Consider the following 23,156-nt stretch of genomic DNA (forward strand, 5'->3'; position numbering starts at 1 on the left):
CACCTCTTCAGCAGGCCGGTGCCAAAGAAATGGGTTCACGTCTGTGTCGCCTCCGAGATCTCTCTTATAGTCAGAGTCACACATGCCCTCCCGCACGGCTCTCACCAGGCGGCTGTTCTGGTCGCCGTACTCTCCTGATGCCACTTCCATGACTGCAGAAGACAACAGAGGGTAAAGTGAGGCAGGGGCTCCTGGGAAGATGCACCACAGTGCTGGTGGGGAATGAAGGACTCTGTCGCTTTGTAATAGTAAAGCCTATATGGTAAAATGAGAATGCTCTAAAAGGAGGCACCACCAGAGAGCCATGGCAGCAGGTTGCCGACTGACTGACATTCGCTCACAACCCTCAGGAGACCGGAAGCACAAACACTCAAACGTGCCTGCATCTTGCGCATCTATGCCGTGACCATCTGTACAGCGTGCACTGAGTCCCTTGCTCTGGATCTGCACAGGCTAGAGCGTGGGTTGGGCAGGAGGAAGCAAGGCTCCTTGCTCAAGCATTGAGCATAAGGAACAATGAATGGATGGTCCACAGGGAAGGACAGCTCACAGCACATAGGCTCCACTGCTCTGAGACTGGGGACCATGGGCCACACCCCTCATTTCCCAGCAAGCAGCTCCATCTTCTGGTTTTCCTCACTGGCTTCTTCGGTCCTTCCTGGACCCCGTCCAAATTCCCTCTGCCTAGATTACTTCTGTGGTTGCTCACCGGTCCCCACTCACTCCGTGGTGATGACAGTTTGTTGCTGTCTAGACACCTCTGAGTCCTTCTCCTTCCTCTACTGCCTCCCTGGATAGCACAGCCCTCATCCCAATACCATGCTGAAGATGTCAAAGACCCTTCCTGCCCCTATAACCCTTAGTGAACTAGCAACTCCTTTTCTATGTGGCTATCAAGCTGAAGCCATCTCACCACCTCATCTCACCAGATACCTGCCATCTTCCCATGATCCATGTTTTTCCTCCCTCCTTTTGTCCCCCTTTTTGGGATTCCACCTCCCTTCCCCAGCTCAGTGGTGCTTATCACCTCTCTCTTGTTCTCGCTTGTGAGGGAATAAGCTGACTGCAAACAAGATCTTTCTGTTGGCTTTTAGATATGTCCAGTTCTCCCCTTTAAGTGGCGCTTTCCCTCGCCTGTCTCCTCCCCGCCCCACTTCATGGCAGTCTGCTTCCTGTGGGTGAGGAACATTCCCAGGGTCACTTAGGAAGTGACATATGGAACCCTGGGAGCTGTGAGGCCAGAGGTCTGAAAGAAATACAGCCAGGGGTGGGGGAGCCACAAAAGAGGGTTATCCAGCTGGGACCTGAGTGGTCCTGGGTAGCATCTGTGGATGTAGGGTTGGTCCTGAGTCTAGTGACCAGTGTGGGATGGCTAAGAGACAGAGGGTGAGGCTGTGCAGACAGGGTAGAGCCTGGTCATTAGACAAGTCCTCTGAAGAGAGGCCTGCCTGGAGTTCCTACAGGTACCACCACAGGATGGCCCCCGCCCCATCGGTCAGTAACCCCTGACTCAGGCATCAGACCGAATACACTAGACTGGGGGAGATTCCCTCTCCTTCCAGCTGGGCGGGGCTCTACTCACCAAAGTCTGCAGGGTTGTGGTAGGTAGGGCAGTTCAGACCCAAATCCCTCAGATATGGCACGAGATTCGAGACCTTTCCCCGGTATACGCACTGTCCTTGACTCAGGACATAAAGCTGAGAGAAAAGACGAGAGAAAGGCATCAACCATAGCCCTCACCTCTGTAAAGCACTAGAGGCTCCCACTCTGTCAGTCCTTCAATCCTGTCATCCATCCATCCATCCAGCCCACTGATGAGCCAGCTTGTCAGTCTGCCAGGCAACCAGCTATTCAGTCAGTCAACCAGCTAGTTAACCAACAGTCAGCTAATCACCCTAAAAACTAGTAGAGAGAATAAGGATCCAGGGTCTAATTTTTTTTTCAGGCTATCTCAGTCCTATCAGAGATCTTGAGATGGGGTCTGGGGTAGAAATCTGGGGTGGAAATTTAGGTCAAGGACCCTGACTGTGGTTGGGCCCACGTACCTGGTCAAAGAGCTCAAAGAGCTTGGCGCTGGGTTGGTGGATGGTACAGACGATGGAGCGGCCACCCTGGGCCAGCCCTTTCATCAGGGACACCACCTGGAAGCAGGAGGCACTGTCCAGGCCACTGTAAGTCAAAATCACCAGGAAAGGTTGAGAATGTGAGGGACAAGCCCAGTGTCCCAGGTCACTGCTGAGGGAGGGCTTGACACAAGACCGGTAGCTACACCCCCAAGGGCAGGCTCTTCTTGGCCTGTGTAACTGTTCAAGGGTCACACTTCCACGGGGACTGTAAACTGTATGGTGCTCTTGACAAGAAGGGAGAAGCCCAGCAGATTCCCCAAGGACTGGCTGTGGAATGGGGGGAGGGGTGCCCCACCTACCAGGCAAGGGACATCAGAACTGTCTGGGTAAATAGCTGGGCCCCAAAGTAAGCAGTAGTCACAATGCCATATTCTTTCACCCACGTGGGGGCTGTTAGAAAGGGTGGGCGGGGCAGCGGCTATGCTCCTAATGATGTTTTATTGACTATATTGATGCTTTTTGTGGTGAAGTGGTGTCCTGAGGCTTGCAGGGCTTTGCCAGTGTCTGGCACCCATAGGTGGGTTCTCCTCTCCTCCCCTCCCCTCCCCGCCTCTCCTCTCCCCTCCTCTCTCCTTTCCTCTCCTGCTTGTACACCCCCAAGCCTGTCTTGCTTCTACTGTGTACCTCCCAACAATGGGAATGCATCACAGTGGGCACCCCTGAGCACTGGCTTTCCCCACAGCACCAAGCCTGCCTGTGAGAGGCAATTTGTGTGTGTGTGTGTGTGTGTGTGTGGCAATTTTAAAGGTTCTTGAAGTTGTCTTTTGGGCCCTTTTAAGCACCCCTGCCCCGACTGTGGGCCAGGCACTCGGCAGCGCTGAGGTAGATGTGACCCTCCCCCTGTGATGCTTGGGATGCCTCTCAAGTTCAGTGGGCAGCCACGAGATGAGCACACAGTGGGAAGGAGATGAATAAGTCAGGATGAAGTCAGTCGGGCCAGCCCTGTGCAGCTGGCCTACTGTGTTGGGAATGCCTGAATACAACATGCTTGGATGAAAGGCGGGCTGATTAACCAGTGACCCGTGAACTCAGGAGCCAGGACTTGAGACCAGCATCGGCCCAAGTGTCAGCAGGTGTGTCCAGGACAGAATTCAGAATTCTCATGGCCACACAAAAGCAGTGAGGCACTTAAAATGGGAGGGGGTGCTACAAGCCTAAGATATCAGGCCCCTTTCTCAAAGTACCCCATTAGCACTAGCTTTCAGGGTACTATGCCACAGATAACTCGAGAAAAAGGGGGAGACAGATACTATAAAGGGCTGTTTCCAAACCGCAACCATACCTCTACATTCAGTACCCCATGTCCCAAGCACACACAAGCCTCTAAGCCAGTGGTTTTGTCCTGCCATCCTACAGATGCTAGCTCCTCCAAGGCCATACCAAGATGGCAGGGCCACCTCTAAGAACCTCAGAACATACTCTAGAAGTGACACTGCCTTGTCTCTTTTTGGTCACCAGTACAGAGACCAGACACAGGCTTACCTGGTGGGCTCATCAAAGAACATGACAGGAGGGTTGTTGACCAGTTCCAGGGCAATGGCCAGGCGTTTCCGCTGGCCACCCGATAGGCTCCCCGTGCGCGTGTTGGCACAGGGCAACAAGCCCAATGCTGTCAGGATCTCCTTGACCTGTGGGCAACAAAACCAGAGTCTCTATTAGGGAACAACCTTCTAAGCTTGTGACTATCAGGAACATGTGCTGAGCCCTGTGGGATGTCCTGATGAGCTCTGTGGGATACCCTACCCGGCACAGCCTCGCTAGTCCATACACAGACCATACACAGTGCTGGTCTGTTTCAGGTCATCTCAAGTGAGTGGCAGGTGCTGTCTTTAAACCTGTGGTCCTTCCTGGAGAGATAGGCAGAATTGTCAAGAGGCAAGAAGTAGCGTTGGGAGGTCAAGTCAAGGGTTGGAATCTTCACTCAGCCTCCGTGACCTCATATCATCCTTCAATTCTAAGCCAAGTGCAATGACTGGCATGAAGAAATGTCCTATATATTTTTGATCAATGGATGGATTAATGGACACATAACTAGATGGATGATCAGGTCTGTGACCAGTGCCAAGTGTCAGTGACCATCAAGTACAGTGATGGAACACTTGGCACATGGTAAGTACCCCCAACAGCTATCACTCATGTTCTCATCTCACATGAAGCATATGAGCAATTTCTCTGCAAGTTCCCTAACACGCACCCCGAGCCAGCCCTGTCAGGAGGCCACTTGAGACTGTGCACAGGTAAGTGGCTCAAGGTAGCGAACAGATCTGTGCTGTAACAGACAGAGTGGTCACCCCACGTCCAGGGCTCTGGGATGAAGGCGGAGAATAGAGACAGAGTTAGCTGCGTGCAGGGTCCTCTGGTTGGCCTAGGATGGTGACCTAATGTTGGCCAAGGGAGCAAACAGGTCAGCGGGCTCTTGGGAAGCAGATGCTGAGCCTGCTCCTCTCCTGGGGGTGGAGGAGGCCTCGGTGATTGGTTCCAGAATTTGTCCAGAGGCACAACAGCTCTGAGGCAGCCAGCCCCTGGTGGCCATACCAGGAGGATGTTGGCCAGTGGTTTCTCTGGGGAGATGAGGTCATCCAAGAGGAGGAAAACTCACAAAGAAGAAACTTTCCACTCTGGACTTCTGAATTATTTATGTGTGGTCGGTATAAAGTGGAACTGGTGGCTGAACTCGGGGCCAGGGACCCGGGATCAAGTCCTGTCTGCCTCTTCTTGTGGATGCTCTCAACCAAGTCTCCTGGAACGCCATGCCTCTGAGAGATGGACATCAACCTGAGATGGCTTCCGTGTGGCTGTCCGGGAAGGGCCAGAGAGGCAGAGCCAATCTTTTTGGCAGTTTGCTTCTTGCCACGATGTCAGCTGATTTTTCAAGGACAGGGCTTCAGGCTCTTCCAGACAGCTGGCTGATCCTGCAGGGTGGTTGGGGGGTGCTTTCCTCTGAGGGACATTCCATACACAAAATACACCCCCCTTTTCTTCACTTTCATGTCAGGGAAGTGGAAATAGAGGCCACCAATTTGTGGCTGCCCTTCTGCCTACCTAATGTGTTTCTACAGCCATTATTAGGCCAGGCCTGGCCTCTCCAGCCTTGTCTCAGAAGTGACTCTAACTATATAGGTTGGTTTAGGTTTAAAAGTAGTCAGCAGGGGCAAAACAAAAACAACAACAAAAAAAACAAACCCAAAACAAAACAAAAAAACCAACTGCATTTATATGTTTTCCTAAATAAGCAAACAAAAAGCAAAACAAAACTCCCCATGGTCACTTGCAATTCAAGGCCTCCTGGAGCCTCACCCTCTAGGGACGGTCTCAGCAGCACAAGACTGGCTCCCGGTGACCTCTCTCTTGAGGAAGCAGCACTACCAGAGAGCTCTCGGGGCCAAGGTGCCTTTTCTGGGAAACAAGGCAGGCTATGAACAGCACACTCCATGAAGTGCTGGAGAATGCCAGTCCATTGTTCACCCACGTCCTATACGCTGAGGTGCTGCTGCAGGGGCTGACGAGAAATGAGCCAGGGTAGTGTCCAGCCACAACTCTGTCCTTGAGATGCCTCTTACAGGCTCTTCATCCGAGAAGAGGCTCAGAGCAAGTGAGATTTCTGGTACAAACACAAGCAGGACGTACCAGTGCCTTAGGCCTGCATGGCTGGTTTACTGTAACACACAACATGGGCTATGACTGGAGGAGGAGTTAGGGCTTGGCTCTCTTGGGGACATTTCTAAGAACAGAATAATGGATGCTGGGTATACATGACAGGCCTGTCAGACTGAGCCCTAGTTATGACTTTTTCTAGAAGGCTCCAGGCTTCTCCAAAAAAGGCCACCTTCCACTCCAGCAGCGGAATGGGCTCCTGGGGCCCTGGCCAGCACCCACAAGAGGAGCTGAATCTAGAAGCTAGACTCTGACAGCACGGAACAGCATCAGAGGCAAAGATGGCATGCCTCATAGTGGTCACCTGCTCAGAGGCCCGAGTCCAGTGATGTCTTCTTCCCCAGCTACATAGGGAAAGGCTGGCCACAGAGCCACAGCTATGAAGAAACAGCCCCACCTCCATCTCTCCATCCTACACTCTCATTGATCATATTAACTTGAAAACTTAAAAGATACTGTCTCATTCGCCTGACTCTGCCTGAAAGGCAGGAGGGACCCTGTGTATGGGTGATATAGGCCAAGATACCCAGAGAGGTTCAGGGAAGCCACAGCTAAAGAGGCCACCACCAGTGTGGTCAGCTCTGCTTCTCCGCCGGACCCTCCCCTGTGGTCTGCTCACCTCTACACTATGAGAGTCTGTGGTCAGCCCAGACCTTGGGTCTTTGGTTTGAGCCCTTTGCCAGCTGCTCACTCTCCAGAGAGACCCAGCGTCTTCCACACCAGGGAGGACAATCAGTCTTGCCGTCATTGCTTTGCTTGGTGGCAACTGCCTCATCGAGGTTGGATGGAGCTTTAGGCCCTCATGGAGCACGTGAGGCCGGTAGATTGGAGGGACCAGGGATGGAGGTTGGTCCCAGGGTTACCATAGCCCTCTTATCAGTAACCAGGAAACACAAGGATGCTCCGAAGGAGAGTGCTCCATCTGAACTCACTTCTGGCTTCTGCCAGTCTCACTGTTGGTCCAACCATGAGTGGTCCTCCTCCTCACCAGTGAAAAATGGAATGCAGGACCAGGGAGTGTGGGAACAGGCCTCGGATAAAGGATAAAGGACCCCATCCATTGGTGTAGGCCACCTCAGGCTCACCCTGGCACACTGTGTTCTGACACTTGGTTTCCTTTCTTTTCTTCTTCCTTTCTAGACTTTTCTTTTGTCATCGCAATTGTTGCTTGACTTGACTCAGCACAGGTTGCCATGACAAAATGTCTCAAACTGAAGGCATAGACATTGGACACAGCACCTCAGAGTATGAAAGCGGTTGGTCAAGCCCACAGTGTGGGTGGTACTGTTTCTCCCAGTCTCTGTGACCCCTCTCTTCCAGGTTTGCAGATGGTGTCTTCTCCCTGGGCCCTTAACACTAACCCTTCTGAGTGAGTGCCTGTCCTGACCTCTTCTTATAAGGGCACAGTGAGACTGGATCAGGGCCATCCCAGGGACTCTGCAAATAGTCTGTTAATTCTGAAGTAGTGGGGTTAGAATTGCAGCAAATCTCCCGGGGCGTCAGCCCTTAAGCCTTGTCTCTTCTTGTCTTCATTCTCAGGGGCGGTGGAGGTAGATCTGAGGATGGGAGTCAGTGAGGGACAGGCGGTGGTGTCTTTTTATGTCACACTATTCAGAGGAGACCGGAGGCCATAATGGCTCTTGAAGTTCATCCTGCATGATGAGGTCACAAGCCCCATTCTACCACCGCCCACGCACGGCCTCTGAACTTTTCCACAGCTTCTCTGTGCTGGGTGCAAATGGTTCAATTTCTTCCCCTCAATCTCAGAATAAGAAAATCCCACAGGAAACATTTTCAGTAGTTCTGGGGAAATGTCCTCATCTCAGAAATGAGTTCTTCCTCTCCACGCTGCACACTCCACTACCGTGACAGAGAATCCCGAGAATGGGAGGGTCCTGTGAGGAAGGGGGAAGGGGGACCCTCAGGCTGCCCAGTGCTGCTTTCCCACAGCAAGCCACCTTAATCCACATCACATGAGCCCCTCTAGGCAGGAAAGGGAGGGGAGGGGAGAGCAAGTGAGCAGACTGGCAACAGATACTTCCTGAGGTAAGTATTTTGATGCTGCCCACACCACACTAATGTCCCTGGCAACTGCCAGTCAACTGCACTGCCCCTTGGCCTTGCAAGGTGTCAAAAGGCACAGAGGACATCGGGTGAGGTGACCTTCTGTTACACTGAGCAACCCAGTAACACTAGAGACAGCAAGAAGGGGGCAAGCTGAACTTCCCTTAGGTGGCCTGGGACTATGGACTGACTGGCACTCCCCACCTGCAGGACCTCCTGGGGCTTCTGCTGGGTTTGCTTACTTGTGTCCTACCCTGCTCCTTGAGTGCTCAGGGAGCCAGGAAAACTGAGAAAAGGGAGGAGAAACATCTCAGATAGGCTGGAAAAAATTTTTAAAAAAAATTTTCCTTGTAAAGGCTGGTTAATAATATGTAAAAGCCCAATTTCTCCTTGCAAAGGTATGTGGGTGGATGGGGGGTTATTTTTAAACCAATGACTAACTGTCTCCATTGTCAGTGTTTCATAAAAAAATAGTTTTATCTAAAATGTATTAAGCATCCAAGGGGGCGGAGCCCTTGGCCAGGCCCTGAGGTTTGTGTCTTCTGGCGCTGAGGCTTTGGATTGCTAGATCTACCTGTCATTCTAGCCCCAGAAACCATCTTTCCTGGACTCTAGCCACTGCATCCTACCACATGCTTTCTCATGCTCCCACTCACCTACACAGACACACTCAAGAGGAGGCAAAGAAAATCAACAGAAAAAAAAAAACAGAAGAGAAGAACAAGCCTCCCCCCTACCCCCCAACTTTTCACATGTATTTCTATCACGCTCTGGACCACGTGTGGCTTGGAGTTGCACACTCACCATCTCCCGTCTGCCTTCATCCTTCTCCTGCAACTTTAGATGCGCAGACACCTGTGGGCAAGAGGCAACAGTGAGGCGGCTTCCGGAAGGATGAGTCCCACAGGGCCATACCATGGTCAAAGCCACTCCACTGCCAAAGCCACACTACGGTCCAGGGTCCCATCAACTCTTTAGAGCTGCTTGATGGATCTCAGCTTCCCCGTGCCCACGGCCTGGTAGAGGTGTGGGGTCCTGGGGGACTTACATGGGTCGGCTATACTTCAGTTATCTCTGGTGTCCCCATGAGATGACTCAGATGTGCACACACAGAGATGAGGTAACCCTAAGGCAGCAGGGTTTGAAAACAGACTAGGAGGGGACCCGACTCAGGACCACCACGTTTCAGGTGATAAACTATTGCTGACTTGAAGTTGTCACCCTGGGAAGGTGGCAGGTGTGGGACAGCAGGGTGAGATTCCTGGTTCCCTTACTCAGATCCTGTTTACCAGTGTAGTGTGGGGTCTCCAGCCTTGCCTGGTGAAACCCTGAGACAGAATCACCTAGTCCAGGCTCAGCCCTGTTTCGATTATACCAGACTCTGCGTTCTTAGGCTCGCCTGGGCCTCGGTTTCCTCTCATCAGCACAAAACAAGCTTAAAAGCTACCGCCTTAATAATTCTGAAAACAGATGTATTTCCCAGCAAGACCTGGAAGGGACACGGTCACCACAAAAGAGAACTTGCTGAAGGGATCAGATCAGAGGCTGAGAGGCAGGAGAGGGGACTAAAGAGACCCTGGGCCTCAGAGTGGGACAAAGGTAGGCCTGCATCACCTCTGCAGGGCCAGCTGCCTGTCTTGTGACCCCAAGTGTCGCAAGAGGTTGTTAGGACGGAGGTGAGGTGAAAGAAGCACATAAAAATTTGCCACTGCCACAGGTCAGTAGCCAGTGGCCAGGAAGTGGGGCCCACAGGAGACAGGCCCTCAAAGATTAAAATGTTAGAGAGAAACATTTCCAAAGGTTCTGTGAAAGCCCCCAACTGAGCATCTGTGATTCTGTTAACAGATGCATTTCACAGCAAGACCTGGAGGGGACACGGTCACCACAGAAGAGAGCAGTGATGGGCACGACGGAGCTGGAGGCTCAGAGCGATGGTTCCATACCTGCAACCTCACGGCCCTCTAGTGACTCACCACGTGCTACAATCAGGTCACCCAACACACAGAGGGTCCCTGGGGACTCACAAGAGTGCATGAATACACAAGGACCGAGCCTCGAGGTGATGGCAACCTCAGAGGGCTTCCTGGCCTGGTCTGTGTGCAAACATTTTTCATCCTCTAAGCCCTCCAAAGCCCCCCATTGGAGGCCAGGTAAGTAGGCAGAGCTCCTTGAAGCCACTGTTCATGGAGATTGGGTGGTGGACAGGTGTTCCTTTATCCAGCACTAGGGCAGAGGAATGAAAGCAGCCCTAACAGCACCCCGCTTCCTCTTACCCCATAAAGCAGGTGGTGGAGCAGATCTCAGATCTAAAATCTTAACCCACTTTTCTTCATCTAAGAGTCCCCTAGAGCCACACAGAGTGCTGTGCGGTGGCCACTGGGCTTTGCCCAATTCAAGTCACGAACACAAGGGCAAGACCTTCCCACCTAAGGCTGCCAACACAAACGCCCCATCATCTACCGAAGCGCAGGGTTTCTGGCAATGTCTTCTTCAGGACCGGGGGAGGTACAACCCTACTGGGGGACTCTACACAGTGACAAGGAGAAAGCCGAGAAACAGCGCCAGCTAGGCACGAAGTGAGCCGGGCAACAAGCGGAGGCTACCAAGTAGAACTCAGTGTTCATTTTTTAAACCACTCTTTAGTGAGAGACATTCTAGGGGTTTCTTCTACTGACAGTGAGATCACATGGGCTGTCACTGACTATGGGGTTAGACCTTTAGTAAAAAAATGTCCTAGAAGCCCAGAGTTCCTGCACTGGTGGGGACACGGTCTGTGCCAAAGAGCACAGCCCGGCTGCTCTGGAAACCTATGACACAGGCTCCATTTGGACATTTGCATGGCCCCAGAGGGGAAGGTATTTTTAAACTCCTCCTGGACTTAGGTACTGGAGTCTCATGCGAAAATACAGTGAGAAGATGCACGAGGGGTGGAAAGAACCAGGATGGATCTGTAAGGACAGCACTAACAAGCCCCAAGACCTAGGTTCCCCCCACCTTCCTGTGGTCCCCATCCACCACAACTCTGGCAACACTGGAACAGGCCCATAGATGAGAAAAAGGCTGAAGAGACATCATGGAAGGAGGTAGAGTTTAGCAGAGAAACTCGGAGAGCCTGGAGCCAGAGCTCTGTTTGAGTCCCCACGCAGCTTTGGCAGACCTGTAGAGCCAGGCCTCACGGCTTAACTCTTGGAGGCTCTGCTCACCCCAGCTCCCTAGAGACTGCGTAGCCAAGACCTCGTGGGTACCCAGCAACGGCTGACTCTTATCTTTTCCCTGGCAGTCAGAAGAGAACTAGGACTCCACCAAAGGCAGAAGGATTCAAGGACAGCAATGGGGGTGTGTGCCTGTTAGGCTATGCCAGCTTAATGTAGGCTAGAGTCATTTGGAAAGAGGGAAACATCAATTGAGAAAACGGTGCCAGCAGATGGACCTGTGGGCAAGAGCCACCCCTGGGCTGGTGGTCCTTGGTGCTGTAGGAAGAGTGGCTGAGAAAGCCACGGGAAGCAAGCCAGTAAACAGCATTGCTTCAGGGGCCTGCTTTTAGTTCCTGCCTTGAGTTTCCTGCCCCAGATCCCCTGGATGATGGGCTACAGTTGTAAGATGAAATTAACCTTTTCCTCCCCTTGGTGCTTTTGGTCATGGTGTTTTATCACAACAATAAAGCAGAGGGGACATTGCTTAGCCCTAGGGAAATAGGACGGTGGTTACCATGGAAACAGACATTCAACTTAGTGATCAATAATCTCAGAAACTTGGCTGTGGCTTTGCCATTAAAGGAATTTTCCACTAAAATTCCTCGTCTCTCTGGGATTATGCTTCACATAGCTTGTGCAGGCAGCAGGACCAGGGCTGTAACTCAGCTAGAGAGGGGGGCAACTGTATGTGGCCAGGCGCAGCAGCAAGTCTAGTGTAGTACCGAGGGCAGGGGTGGCTCACCATCATGGCCTCCTGAACAGTGAGGTGAGGCAGCAGCATATCATCCTGCATGATGTAGCACGAGACCTTCCGGAAGCAGCGCAGGTCCCGGGGCATGCCATTGATGAGGACTGCCCCCTTCATGCCAGTCTCTCTGAAGTGACAAGGAGAAAGGAGACCATGAGCCCAGCTCCTTCGGCGTCCCGCCAGCCACCTTTAGGTGGCTTGGAGAAGCAAACCAGAGAGGGGCCTCCCTCCCTCCTGGGCTCCCCCAACCAGCAGAACCAGTCACCATTGCAACAAGGTGGGGCAGAGACACCAGTGACCCAGAGCACCACACTAGTACTCTCCTCAGGGGAGCAAGTGGTCAGCAGGGAGACAAGGCACACATCAGGCCCCTCCCGGTTGGCATGTATATCGCACCAGATGGATATGGCATCCTTTCTTTGCCTACTACCCAAAGATGCCCAGGGATGGCCCTCAGTACAGCTGCAGGGCAAAGATGTACAGCACTGGGTACTCTATCTGGAGCCCAGACTACACCACAGGGTACAGGTGCCTCAGGCTCAGGTGGCTTAGGGACAGTAGCAGTAGTCCAGCCATGACAGTTTTCAGCCCCATGACTAGCCCAGGTACAAGGTGAGGCCTGTAGGTAAGGAGGTTTGGAGCCTCCTGTGTCCTGAAAGGGATGGAGTGCCACCACCACAGCAGCCACCCTGTCAACTCCTCATTGTGCCTGTTGCCTCTCGGGTGCTTCTAAGCACCAGAAGAGCTAGTTTCCAGAGGCCCCCTCCGTCTTCCCTTCCTCCCAAGGACACATCTTTGCATCTCTCTCTCCCCGTGGCCATGGAGAACAGTAGCATTATGGAACCTGCGGGGACTAACAGAAGCATTCTGGGCCCCAGCCTCCTGCAGTCCACTGTCAAGGCTGAGGGCCTTGTAGTGCACCCTATTTTCCTCCCAGGCAATGGGCAGCTCCCCTAGCGGCCTCCTCTGAGTATCTAGCCTGGCAGGGCTGCCTCTGCATCTCTGGGATACACAAGCACCCTTGGTCTTCTAGGAACTGCTGTGGTGGTCTGAAAAACAGCCAGCCCCAAGAAGATATACCATTCAGTTCTTTGTCTGTCTTGACTCGGTGGGGGGGGGGCGGCGGCGAGGGGGTGGAGTGGAGGGTAGGGTTGAGAATTTGGCTTTCACCTTTAAATGTGAATGCACCAAACAGGAACTTATAGTGATGATTTTGAAAAATAATAATCTCCGATATTAAGAGATAATTCAGAGCTCTAAGGAATGGTGAGATGTATCTTTCTTCCCCTCCCCCCCTCAAATCATTAACATTACAGGTATCCATTATTTATTATTCTCAGGAGCGATATTATGCAATGGCTTGCATCTGAAATGCCGCCTACTCGGTGTGCTTGATAAGGGAGGCTGTGGAGCCTAGGTGGTAGAGGTGGGCCACTGAGGGCAGGGCTTTAAAGGCTGAAGCCTGCCTCTGCCTCTGGCTTCACTCTCTCTGCGTCCCGGGCAGTGTCCGGAAGTGAGCAGCCCTCACCTGTGGAAGCAGCCCACCAGCTTCCACAAACCCACGGCCTCAGCTGTCATGCCTTCCTTCCCACGACTGTGCTCTCTGAGACTGTGAGCCAAAATGGACCCTTCCTATCTTAAGCTCCTTCTGCTCCAGGGATTTGGCCACAGCAACAGGAAAGTAATTGACATGTGATCTGGGTAGATACTGAAACCATGCAGCGTTTTGTACACTATATGGACCATGATTTTTCCTATGCTGTATGTGTGAGTGAGTGTGTGTGTGTGTGTGTGTGCGTGCGTGTGTGCACGCACACACACATGCATGTGTGCATACACGTGTATGTGTGTGTGAAAGCTGAATTTATAAATTAAGCATGGCAAGAGATTAATAATAACTAATAGAGTAGTTGTTATTCTATTACAATTATTTGGGGACATTACTAAGGAAAACGAGGGTCCCTTGAACAAAACTCTACATCTCTCCAGCCAGTCTTATAGCCTGGACAGCTAACAGGCATAGAGTATAGATACAATGAATCCATGTCCTGGGTGGAACAAAGGCAGCATCAGATTTCATTAGATTTTTTTTTTTCTAAAGTGTGTGCAAGTAAGGTTTGAATAGTTTAGAATGGAACTTTAATTCTTTCTGAGCATGGTTAACTATGGACTGTTGCTGCCGCCACTCTTACTTTAGTTGTCAAGTGAACCCTGTGAGGACTGAAGAAGAATATTTTCAGAAAGCCTTTCTTGAGCACTTTAGAGTCACTCACAGATGAGAGGCCTTGGCATGACCTTGGAAATGGTGAGCCCTAAAAAGTCCTCAACAATCATGGGAACCACAGGCCTTGGGCATGGCAGCCCCTCATTGTCTTCTATCCACGCCCTCCATGTCTACCTGTCCAGCATGTCTAACAGTCCATTATGTGTAACTGTTTAACTGTCCATCATGTCTAATTATCTAACTGTCCATCATGCCTAATTGTCTAACTGCTCATCACATCTAACTGTCTGTCTATCATGTCTAAGTGTCTATCATGTCTAACTGTCCATCATGTCTAACTGTCTAACTGTCCATCATGTCTAACTGTCTAACTGCCCATCATGTCTAACTGTCCATCATATCTAACTGTCTGACTGTCCACCATATCTAACTGTCTGACTGTCCATCATGTCTAACTGTCTAACTGTCCATCATGTCTAACTGTCCATCATTCTCTCCTACTGGCTCTCAGTCTTCTGACCATTGCTTTCCTAGATCATGACCTTGGTACATTTTCCTGTCCAGAGGGTGGGCTGAGGGAGGAGTTAATTAGGAAGCTGCCTTGTGCACCTGTCTGTTGTCTCTTCTTTATGCCCTGTGCAGCCATCGGGAGGTATAGCTTTCAGTATTGTTTCTCTGTGCTGTTTCCTTCATGGGTTCTCAAGCTCTGGATGCAAACATGCAACACACACATACACACACCAGAGAGAGACACATACACACAGGCACACAAGCATGCATGCACACACACAGACACCCATACACACATGCAGTTTCCCAGGAGCCCATGTGAGCCAAGCTTCTGGCAGCCAACAGATGACAGCATGCTCCCAGTGACTGCAATGAAGCATGAAACGCCTCCACTCTTCACACAGCTTTCTCTGCTGGCGTCTGCTCACCTGTATCCTGCCAGAATGTTCATGAGTGTGGACTTCCCGGCTCCAGAAGGACCCATAATGGCCACCAGCTCTCCACTGTTGAATTTCCCAGAGATCCCTTTCAAAAGGGTCTTGTATCCTGCAAAATGCAGATTGGATTCATTTTCTAACTGTTGCATACTTTGTTTGACCCCAATGCTGAACTTCTGGGGCCAAAGGCACAGTCTCCCACAGTGCAGTTAGAAAGACTTACAGCGACAATCTAGCCTAGAAGCAGACCTTGTGTCTGTTTCCCAGACTGACCTCACACCTTAAAACCATGATCATGGAACATGCATATTGCTTAAGGTTTTTAGAGTACTTGTCCAAATAGCATCCAGGAAGATCCACCATCCCCATATCAAAAGGAGGACAGGTGGAAAGAGCCCACTTAGCACTGGACCCAATGGCCATTTCCCTCTTCCCAATATGGTGCATATGTGGCAGTACTATCAGGGAACTAGCTCAGTGTTTCATTTGCAGGTTTTTTATTTACTCCTTATACATAATACAAATTAGTACATAAATACAAATAATTGATACATGGGTTATAAACAATTGCTTTATGATTAAATAATATAATCAATGCATTGTTAATTCCTCTATGAATAATTGAAAGGGCTTATTGTCACATGGTCACATCGAATGTCTAGGGAATGTCTGCCAAGTGTCTTCTGCCTGGATCTTTAGAAGGTGGGGGGAGTCACACATCCAAAACAAGTCAGCACAGTCCAATTTTCAGGCAGACTGTGGAAATGTACTACAAATGGGAGCAACTGGGTCAGAGATAAAGATGCCAACTCAGGCGTGTCACTTGGTGAGGTGTCAGTTAAGAGTCCACCTAGCATGACAGGCAAGCGTTACATTTTAGCTCCTGTGCATAATGTCTAAAGAGATGTCATGAGCAAGGGACATGTGGGGACCTTGCCTGGTCTCCCCAGTCTCCAGCTAGCACCCAAACCTACCGGTCTGAGAAAGCTGAGTCCAAGAGAACATTCATACAGTCTTACAGTCTTTAACAGATGGGACTCTTGTACGTTCCAACCTGTCACCAGGTGCCACCTTATTTGGACAAGGAGTCCCTAGAGCCTTGTTTAAGGGAGGCAGAGAGTAGCGGAAGCTAGAGACTGGAAGCCTGCGGCTCTGAGACTGAATCATTAAGCAGAGGAGGCTGGCTCTCAGCTGTCGCCCCACAGGGCTGAGCAGCATCCCAGTGGGAAAAGGGGCCCAGGAACAAAGGGAGGGGCACTGGTGAGCAGGAGATAACTGCGGGGGGGGGTGCACGGGGGGCGGGAGGAAGGGCTGCTGGCTGTGTCTGCCTTCAGTGGACAGACAGGAGAGCAGACAGAAGTATGGAAGAGGCAGGGATGGCAGAAACTCTCTGCACATAGCCAAACTCCCTATTCTACAGGCTCATCAGACAGAGTTCTGCCACTTGGGGACAGATGTGGACCTCAAGGGGCCCCCGAGTGACATCACCAAGGGAGCACTAAATGCCCAGGTGCCTGCTCATTACTATACTTATCTATCTAGGCTGGGGTTGGGGTTACTGTAGAGCAAACGGTGCTTTCGGCTGCTGCTTCCACTCCAAGATGGACTCTCACTCCCTGCTGAGGCCCTCATGAGCCGGAAGCTGCTCAAAGCCCGAGACAGGTCACTGAGATGGCCACCGGCTGAGTGAAAGCCAAATATGGTGCAAGTCCCCTATGTATAGCTCACGTGAGAAAAGCACATAGAAGCCTGGGCACAGCCAGGGCAGGACCAGATAGTTTCTTCTCTTAGAAGTCAGGACTGCACGCATTCCTTTGCCTATGGACAAGCCAGTCCTTCCTCTCTTTCCCCTTATCCATTCCCAAGTGCTGTGGTATACGCATGTTTGCATGTATGTAGAGGCATGCACATATGTGGAGGCCAGAGGTAGGTGCTGGGAACCATTCTCCATCACTCCTCCACCTTACTGAGGCAGGATCTGTCAATCAAACCCAGAGGTCACAGATGTGACCAGTCTTGCTCTAGCTAGCTTGCACTCAGGAGTCCCTCTCTCGGCCTCCCTAGGCTGAAATTAAGGGTGAGCCGGCCACGCCCACCCAGGACTTAACGTTTACATCCTAACCAGTGGAGTGCTAATAGCGGTTCACAAATCGAACCTTCTTAGTCCAACTAAGAAGACGCAGGTGGTATAACTCAGGATCAAGACCACCTTTCTTGTTTTTGTGGAAAGTGGCTTGCTGGGTGTCCCAGAAGGCAGCTTGGCTCACTGGGGTTGGATGCAGCGCCAGCTCTGTTCATACTATCCTGTTTGCCTACGCTGTTTTTCTGTGAATTTTGCACACACAGAGAGATTCAGAGAGGACTGCCAACTGCCAACACCGCCCAGCAGCCCAGCAAAAGAAACAAGGCCCCGCAGCTTCAGCGGGGCCAGCCATGCTCATAGAGCATTTACATGGCTCTGAGGTCCCCAAACTGTTCTTCACACTTGTATGAAGCCCTCTGGCCACCAAGCCACTTCCCTTGCCCAAGCCTTTCCTCTTTAGAGGGGAGATCACTCCCTAACTAGCCCGTGGCAGGCCACAAGCCTGGACTGGCATCTTTGCCAGCCTGGGCAGGGCATCCTGCAGGTCTCAACAGCGGCTCTTCCCCTGACTCCCTTCCCCTGTGAGCAGACTCATTTCTCACAGGGTCCAGCCGCTCCATCCAGTCACAAAACACGCGGGGCATTAGTCCCTTACTCGTGCCTTGGGGTCAAAGCCTCTCTTCATGCCAAGTACAGGGCTGAGTATTCATGTCCATGTGGATTAAGGGTCCTGTCTGTTTCCAGGGTACCTACAGAGCACCAGCTCCAACCAAGCACTCACGAGACAAGACTGTTTTGATCCATCTGCTCAAGCCTGTGGTCATTTCCAGGAAAACCTGGGAGTCTGTTCAGAGGGCTGTCAGTCTGGGAGAAATCCTGTGCCCAGTATGTGTCTTTAAGGCTGATCTGTAGCTCTGAGAACCTGTCCCCACCACAGTGAGGACAGTCACTGCTGACTGGCACTCCTGGGGCCCAGCAGGCAGAGGGTACCCCATGAGAAGCAGCTAGGAAACCCACACCCGAAGAAGGAAAAAAGCATGTGTGTCTTGACAGTCTGCTATTAGCACCTTTGCAGATAGGGAAACATTGTGGGCTAGGGAGTAAACTACTCCCAGGTAGAATGAACTCTACTTTTATGACCTCAGCACCCCCAGGGGAGAAAGCAGGGAGGATCATATGACTGTTTTGTTGGTGGGGGGGGGGTGGGGAGGGGAGGGAGAGGCTGTGGGGGCCGTGAGAACTTGCAGGGGCCTCAGAGAGTGAGAGTCCATAGTATCCATACGTGCAGCAAAGGCCACTTGGCTCCACCCACTCTTCCTAGGACAGGCCGAGGGATAGGTTATAAAGTAAAGTGGATGTCCCATTCAGTGACAAAAGCTCCCAAGGGTTGAGTTGTAAAGCCCAGCCAGACTCCCTGTGGAGCCAGACAGTCTGAGGTCATCTGCCTAGAGGCAAGTGTGTGGACCCCTCAGCCTCAGGGGCTGGAGCTGGGAGAACCTGACTAAGATAGGGAAAGCAGAGCCACTCCCTCCCTAAGTAGGTGCATGGCAGAGCCCCAACTAAAACAAACAAACAAAAACCAAATAGAGGCCATCGGCTCTTAGGAGGCTGAGGATTTCTTCAAATCTAAATACCTCAGCCTCAGGTGGGGAAGAGAGAAACAGGCACCCCTAAATACTAGCAGCACTCCAGCCTACTCGGGACCTCTTCCTGTCACAGGCACCGGAAAGAGCTCATGGCAAATCTGCCTTACGCTTAAGTGCACACAGTCTGTGTACACGCTGCCAGCATGTGCACAGGGACATTCTGCGTCTACATCTGAACATGCCATGTGCACTCACATACCTGCAGCTTGTCATAAACACCGTGGGTGCAACCTATGCTCCTCCGCTGTGGTCACACTCATCCTTCACAGACACGCACACACTTAAGGCACACAGATTGTGTTCAGACATGCTAGGTCCTGAGATCACAGCCTGCTGCTCCTGCTCCAGCATGGATAAAACTGACAGGCACTTGCATCTCCCTGCATGAAGCAGATTTCTATCATACAGAAATTGTATGCTTCTAGAAGCGAAGGTGGTCTCTTTGTAAGCTTCTAAGCCTGGCTAGAACAATTTGGAAAATAGTTCTTATGGTCCAAATGATACCAAATGGCCTCTAACTGCCGCATCAACATTAGCCTGAAGGCTATGCACACCCAAGGCCCAAACTGCCTCTGCACAAGCCAGTTTTCCTAAGATGAGGCTGCCCTCACTTCCTGCCTCCCCTCCGCATCTCCACACTCTTTTAGCTCCTATCTGATAGGATCTGGCTCCAGAACAGATTGCTTGCCTTTCCCGAAGCATCACAGTCCCTCCCCAAGAACAAATACAACACCTAAAAGACACAGGTACACAGTCTCTTCCTCTTCCTCCTCTTCTTCTTCTTCTTCTTCTTCTTCTTCATCTCATCATTTTATATGTGTGTATTTTTGCCTGCATGCATGTCTGTGCACCATGTGTATGCCTGGTGCCCATCACAGCAAGAAGAGGGCTTCAGATCCCCTGGAATGGGTAGTTATGAATCGTCTTGTGATTTCTGGGAATTGAACCCAGGTCCTCTGGAAGAGCAGCCAGTGCTCATAACTGCTGAGCTGTCTCTCTAGCCCAGAGGTACATAACCTTGCTGTACCTGGTAGCATTTCTTTCTTACCCTCTTTGGGGGGGGGTTCTCCCCCAGTACTCAAGGACCTTCTGACCTGCCAGGCAGCCAGGACATGAGCCAACCCTCACCCTGCCAATCAAACTGACGACCCTGGCATTCTGTGCTCTCTGGAGGACAAGGGGGCTTTGGAACAATGACAATGGTGGACATGGGGTCTGGGACATTGTCTTGATAACAGAAATATGGACCTGAATGTTCACAGGGAACTAAGTCACAGGGAGCCAGTGACAGAGGATGACACTGATCTATCCCCCAATGTGCAAATAGCACACTGTCCCAGTGGCTGTTCCTCTCTTTGGCCCATGAGTAGGACCTCTGTTGGCCTATGGAGATCCCCCAGGGGTATGGGGAAACTGCAGAACAGGGGGCCCTGTGTCCCTCTGTCCCTAACTCTACTTTACAGGCTTAACAGTGTTCACCGAGCCCCCCAATTCACTCTCCTGGCCAGCAGTTCCCCTTTGCTTTCCTTCACCATCTTCTGCCATGGATTTCCTGCCCCCTAAATGTAGAGGCCTTCCCGCTTCTAGCCTGGATACACTACTTTTAGTTGTACTAAGCACAGGGTGACATCCAGAAGTGAAAAGGCATAAATACATCAGTAAAGATGGGGAAATGGCCTCTAGTCTCCCCTACACCCTCATGAGGCAAGCGCATCTTCCTTGCTTCTAGCTTTTGCCTATCACCAATGCCAACAGGCAGCACTAGGTAGCTTCTGTTTTGGGTCCTAGGAACCAGGTCCTCCAACAATTCTCTCCCTATAAGGCTCCACCCTGGAGGCCCAAGGCACACAATGTCATCTGCCGGGTGGGCGGGCTTCAGTGACATCACCAATCTCCAATGTGACTCAAGGGCTCTTTGTGTAGAAGGTTCATGGAAGAACAGGAAGTCACATTATTACTGGACAGTCCATGCCTCGTTCTGGGTCTCTCTTAACTGAGTCCAGTTTTCTCATTTCCAGCTCTCCACGGTAGCTAAAGGATGTGCTGGCTTACCTGGCCTGAGGCTCGGCTTCTGGTCTACCCCCAGCTCAGCATGTTCTGCCAAACAATCCTTTCCACACTGCAAGGCCTCCTGCTGGGAAATCCCTCTTTTGATTCTGACCAGGACCAACACAGACACAGAATAGCCTGTGTCTCACTAGCTGTGGTGCAAGGTCGCCATCGTGAACATGCGTCCACCTTGCCCTCTGTAAGGTGAGGCTCTGGGAGCATCTGATGTGGCATGCCAGGACATGGAGGGTACCCTGCAGAACTGTGGTGGTGGCTGCTGGCACAAGCTTCCCCTCCATGGCAACACCTGGCCCTGGCTTCCCTGTCTCATCCTGAAAAACTTGGCTTGCATTGGGAGGGATGCTTTCTTCCAACAGCGCCCCCAGATCTGACACCAAAGCAGGGTTTCAAATCTGAGTGGTGAGCCGGGCTCAGTAGCACTCGCCTCAAGTCCCAACCTCTCAGGATGCTGAGGAAGGAAGAGTGTAAGTTCAAGGCCTTCCGTGGACTTCTCAGTGAAGCTTCTCAACGTAGAAGATAGTAAGAAGAAAGGAACAGAGTTGGGGATGTGGCTCAGTGGAAGAGGGCTTGTCTAGAATGTGTGAAACACGAGGTGCCCAGTACTACAGATAAACCAGTAAAATAGAACCCACGTTCTAAACCTCAGAGGAAGGACCTAGGGAGGAAGGCCAGGCGAGATGAGGCTGCCCTCCAACCTGCAGTCACTGTGCCCCTCAGGTCCTTGTGCTTTTCTGCGCCGCTGCTGTGAGTAAAGGTTTACCTTGGGACACATGTCAGAGTCGAGTGACATCCGAGCCATGCTCCACTGAAGTGCAAGCAATTACAGTACAGCTTCTAGAAGCAAGTCTTGGCTGGTAACCACTGGGCCTTGCCATGTTCCCTGAATATTTACTTAGGGAGGGTTCTCAGAAGAAAACACCAGATCACTGCTCACTGCTCTCCTTCTCCTGGCAGCCATGGGCAGCTGAAGATATCCAGGTAAGCTCTGTGTGTGTGTGTGTGTGTGTGTGTGTTCCATGTCTGTGAGACATCTCAGGACAGCTTCCATACCTGGTTTCACCAACCTGCCGCTGTTGGGGTGGGGGTGGGGGCTACCTCCTGGACCACCCTCTCTTTGCTGTTCTGACTGAGGTAGACATAGTGAGAACCTTATAAGGCAGCAGCCACCCCAAGTAGGAGCATCCCTCAGAAGGCCTGCTCAGCCTGGGAGCTCTGCTGTGGCCCACGGAGGAGAGCTCAGTCTCCATGCCGGACTCAGCATCTCCCTCTTAATGGGATCCTGTCTTTCCACAGGACCAACTTTACCTCCTTCAGCCTGTGGCTCTGGGCCTACTTTCCATGACAGAGGCCTCTGGTCCATCTTCTCTTACCCTCAATATTCCCTCAGCTGTCCATCTGGTCTGAGTTTCCCAAACACATGTTGGCCAGTCCAATCGATCCTGCACATGCTTAAAGCCAGTTTTCAGCCCCCAAGAAGTACATGGATTTGACAGGGTGACTGGCCATGCCCCCAACCTCACTTAATATCATGAGTATATGATGAGATGGCTCCATGTGTCCCTATGGGCCATGCTTTCTCTTCTGTAACTTAGGGACAAGGATACCCACTCAGCACCCAGTGCCACTGAGGCACACTGGGAGGGTTACACAGTGCTTGATATATGTCTGTGCCCCACAGACCCCTTCTGTCATCATCCACACCCTCACCCACAGCAGATTCCTTCCTCCAGGTCAAGGGGCCACTACTCCCCTCTCTCCTTTGTTTCTTGTACATTCCACCCTCAGGGAGTCCAACTAGTAAGCCATATTGACTGGCCAGGACACTATCTCACCTCCTACCCCCCAGAAAAAGACAAGAGTGAGGTCATGGGACTGTGTTTGGGGTTAGGTAAAGTATGCAAGATGGCCTGTGTTGGGACCCGCTATTGCCTTATGTCCTGATCCCTCCTCTTGTTGCTGAAACTATAAGCCAGTACTACTGTCATCAGGTGTTTCACACACTGCATGGATAAGTCTCGATCCAACCCATTATCAATCCTGGGCCAGCCTCCAGTTACACAGTAGGAAAAGGCATAGTTACAAGAAGACAAAAATAGCTAATAGCGTCTGAAGCTCGGAGACAGTGGCTGAAGATGGCTCATGCTAGTGAGGGGGGCACAGAGGAGACACTGATGAAGGTTTGCAGTGTGACCCAAGTGCAGAACCGTAACAGTTAATGAGCAGCTGCAAGGACAGTCATGGCTAGGCTGAAGACAAGTCCCCAGGCTGCTCTTGGCCAGTTCTCTCTGGGATGCCCCAAGCCATCCAGAACATTCTCATGATCCAGTGAGCTAGAGTGAACACCATACACTGATGAAGGTTTGCAGTGTGACCCAAGTGCAGAACCGTAACAGTTAATGA

The 23,156-nt window shown here is 51.5% G+C and overlaps 1 protein-coding gene across 1 annotated transcript in view; it reads right to left on the minus strand.

Moving 5' to 3' along the window:
* The window catches only part of Abcg1 (ATP binding cassette subfamily G member 1), a 57,040-nt gene that overhangs the window by 6,799 nt on the left and 27,085 nt on the right, over window positions 1–23,156 (minus strand). Inside the window, exons 3-9 of the mRNA XM_051153388.1 lie at window positions 14,949–15,066; window positions 11,781–11,913; window positions 8,649–8,699; window positions 3,609–3,754; window positions 2,046–2,169; window positions 1,583–1,697; window positions 4–152 (exon numbers count right to left, since the gene is read on the minus strand). Of these exons, the coding sequence (XP_051009345.1) occupies window positions 4–152; window positions 1,583–1,697; window positions 2,046–2,169; window positions 3,609–3,754; window positions 8,649–8,699; window positions 11,781–11,913; window positions 14,949–15,066 (836 nt within the window). The remainder of the gene's footprint in view (window positions 1–3; window positions 153–1,582; window positions 1,698–2,045; window positions 2,170–3,608; window positions 3,755–8,648; window positions 8,700–11,780; window positions 11,914–14,948; window positions 15,067–23,156) is intronic.

This window comes from Acomys russatus, chromosome 11 (assembly GCF_903995435.1).
Source record: "Acomys russatus chromosome 11, mAcoRus1.1, whole genome shotgun sequence".
Taxonomy (NCBI): domain Eukaryota; kingdom Metazoa; phylum Chordata; class Mammalia; order Rodentia; family Muridae; genus Acomys; species Acomys russatus.